Genomic DNA, 3,449 nt, shown 5'->3' on the forward strand with positions numbered 1-3,449 from the left:
TTTTTTTATTTTTATTTTTTTAATTTATTTTTTATTGGTGTTCAATTTACTAACATACAGAATAACACCCAGTGCCCGTCACCCATTCACTCCCACCCCCCGCCCTCCTCCCCTTCTACCACCCCTAGTTCGTTTCCCAGAGTTAGCAGTCTTTACGTTCTGTCTCCCTTTCTGATATTTCCCACACATTTCTTCTCCCTTCCCTTATATTCCCTTTCACTATTATTTATATTCCCCAAATGAATGAGAACATATAATGTTTGTCCTTCTCCGACTGACTTACTTCACTCAGCATAATACCCTCCAGTTCCATCCACGTTGAAGCAAATGGTGGGTATTTGTCATTTCTAATAGCTGAGTAATATTCCATTGTATACATAAACCACATCTTCTTTATCCATTCATCTTTCGTTGGACACCGAGGCTCCTTCCACAGTTTGGCTATCGTGGCCATTGCTGCTATAAACATCGGGGTGCAGGTGTCCCGGCGTTTCATTGCATTTGTATCTTTGGGGTAAATCCCCAACAGTGCAATTGCTGGGTCGTAGGGCAGGTATATTTTTAACTGTTTGAGGAACCTCCACACAGTTTTCCCTATCAAAATACCATGGACTTTCTTCAGAGAGTTAGAACAAATTATTTCAAGATTTGTGTGGAATCAGAAAAGACCCCGAATAGCCAGGGGAATTTTAAAAAAGAAAACCATATCTGGGGGCATCACAATGCCAGATTTCAGGTTGTACTACAAAGCTGTGGTCATCAAGACAGTGTGGTACTGGCACAAAAACAGACACATAGATCAGTGGAACAGAATAGAGAATCCAGAAGTGGACCCTGAACTTTATGGGCAACTAATATTCGATAAAGGAGGAAAGACTATCCATTGGAAGAAAGACAGTCTCTTCAATAAATGGTGCTGGGAAAATTGGACATCCACATGCAGAAGAATGAAACTAGACCACTCTCTTTCACCATACACAAAGATAAACTCAAAATGGATGAAAGATCTAAATGTGAGACAAGATTCCATCAAAATCCTAGAGAAGAACACAGGCAACACCCTTTTTGAACTCGGCCATAGTAACTTCTTGCAAGATACATCCACGAAGGCAAAAGAAACAAAAGCAAAAATGAACTATTGGGACTTCATCAAGATAAGAAGCTTTTGCACAGCAAAGGATACAGTCAACAAAACTCAAAGACAACCTACAGAATGGGAGAAGATATTTGCAAATGACATATCAGATAAAGGGCTAGTTTCCAAGATCTATAAAGAACTTATTAAACTCAACACCAAAGAAACAAACAATCCAATCATGAAATGGGCAAAAGACATGAACAGAAATCTCACAGAGGAAGACATAGACATGGCCAACATGCACATGAGAAAATGTTCTGCATCACTTGCCATCAGGGAAATACAAATCAAAACTACAATGAGATACCACCTCACACCAGTGAGAATGGGGAAAATTAACAAGGCAGGAAACAACAAATGTTGGAGAGGATGCGGAGAAAAGGGAACCCTCTTACACTGTTGGTGGGAATGTGAACTGGTGCAGCCACTCGGGTTTAGAATTTCTAGGCCCCTGCATAGCTGAGAGAGAAATGGCAGCTAAGGATATTATCCTTCAGTATTAGCAAGTTATTTAGTAGCCATAATGGGAGTGCAACAGGCATGTCGTGGAAGAGTGTTCAAGAGTAGACATCTTATTTTTCTAACTCACCTCAACCATACACAGTATATCTTTTTGGGTTATGCCATGTGCCAGTAGTAAGAGTCATACACTTGTACAACTTCAGGGATTTTTGTCATTGAATGTGGAAGGTAGCATTGGGCTCTGGAGTCAGGAAGACCTGGGTCTGAACAGGTTCTGCCTCTGACTTCCTGTATGGCCCTGTATGAGCAAATAAGTCTTCCTTGTTGGGACTGCGTTTCCTCATTTGTAATAGGGAGATGGTGCTATGTGCGTCGTAGAGCTGCAATGAGTATTTAGTTAAATAATATACCTGGAATACATTAAGCACCCAATAAAGGTGGTTGTTGTAACACTGATTGTGAGAATAGGGTATCCTGGGGCAGTGTTTTTGCTGAACTAATCTCTTCCCCCTTTTGACTCTCCATGGTGGGGTCAGCAGATAGATGGCCATGCACACAAGATGTCTCCCTTGTCAGTGCCAGGCGTGGAGATAGATGTTAGGATCATTTGTCTCTGTCAGCTTAGAGAAATATATTTTCAATCATGATCTAGGAAAAACACTTTCTTCTTCTCCAATGCCTTCCACAGGGCGTCTTTGATATCTCTGTTCCTTAGACTGTAAATGAGAGGGTTCAGCATGGGGATCACCAGCGAATAGAAGACAGACACCACCTTGTCCCTGGCAAGTGAGTAGCTGGAGCTGGGCCGCAGGTACATGAAAAGAGCTGTCCCAAACAGAAGAGTCACCACCATCAGATGCGAGGCACATGTGTTGAAGGCTTTCCTTCGGCCTTCCACTGAGCGGATCTTCAAGACAGCAGCTCCTATGTAACTGTAGGAGATGAGGAGGATGAGGAATGATGTTCCCCCAACAGTGATCACTATGAGAAAATTCACCACTTGACTAGGGAAGGTGTCAGAGCAAGAAAGTGCCAGGACTGGTGGAAGGTCACAGAAGAAATGGTTGATGATATTGGGTCCACAGAAGTGGAGCTGAAATATAGAGATGGCCTGGATCAAGGAGCTCAGGAAGCCACCGACATATGCCCCCAGCACCATGCGTGTACAGAGGCCCTGGGACATGATGGCAGTGTAGAGCAAGGGGTTGGAGATGGCTGCATATCGATCATATGCCATGGCAGTCAGAAGGAAGCACTCAGTGAGACCCATGCTGACAAAGAAAAAAAACTGAGCAGCACAGCCCAAGAACGAGATGGTCTTTTGCTCCTGGAAGAAATCAGTGAGCATCTTGGGGGCCACTGTGGAAGAATAACAGATGTCAATGAAGGACAAGTTGCTGAGGAAGAAGTACATGGGTGTGTGCAGATGGGGGTCACTTCTGATCAGAAAGATGAGGGCCAGGTTCCAGGCCAGTGTCACAAGATAGATACTCAGGAAGGTCACAAAGAGAAGAGTCTGCAGTTCTGGATGGTCTGCAAATCCCAGGAGGATGAACATGGTCACTGAAGAGCTGTTCCAGGCCTTAACTGTGGACATGGTTCCAATGGACCACAAGGACAAAATGTAGACCTGGCATAATAATGATAATCTATGTTACCGGTGATATCAGTCAACAAAAAATCACAAAATACATGAGAGGGCAGGTACTGTATTGCAGAGGATCACAACTTTATGTAACGATTCTTTTTAAAAAATTCAATTTACCAACACATAGTACATCCTTAGTTTCACATGTAGTTTTCAATAATTCATCAGTTTGCCTATAACACCAGTGCTCATCCCATCACA

The 3,449-nt window shown here is 42.9% G+C and overlaps 1 protein-coding gene across 1 annotated transcript; it reads right to left on the reverse strand.

The window, feature by feature from the left end:
• Positions 1 to 2,237: 2,237 nt before the first annotated feature.
• OR5A1 (olfactory receptor family 5 subfamily A member 1) lies at positions 2,238 to 3,197 on the reverse strand. Its single transcript, XM_038564466.1, has one exon. The coding sequence runs from the start codon at positions 3,195 to 3,197 to the stop codon at positions 2,238 to 2,240; it is 960 nt and encodes a 319-aa protein (XP_038420394.1).
• Positions 3,198 to 3,449: the final 252 nt, after the last annotated feature.

Source organism: Canis lupus, chromosome 18 (genome assembly GCF_011100685.1).
Source record: "Canis lupus familiaris isolate Mischka breed German Shepherd chromosome 18, alternate assembly UU_Cfam_GSD_1.0, whole genome shotgun sequence".
Taxonomy (NCBI): domain Eukaryota; kingdom Metazoa; phylum Chordata; class Mammalia; order Carnivora; family Canidae; genus Canis; species Canis lupus.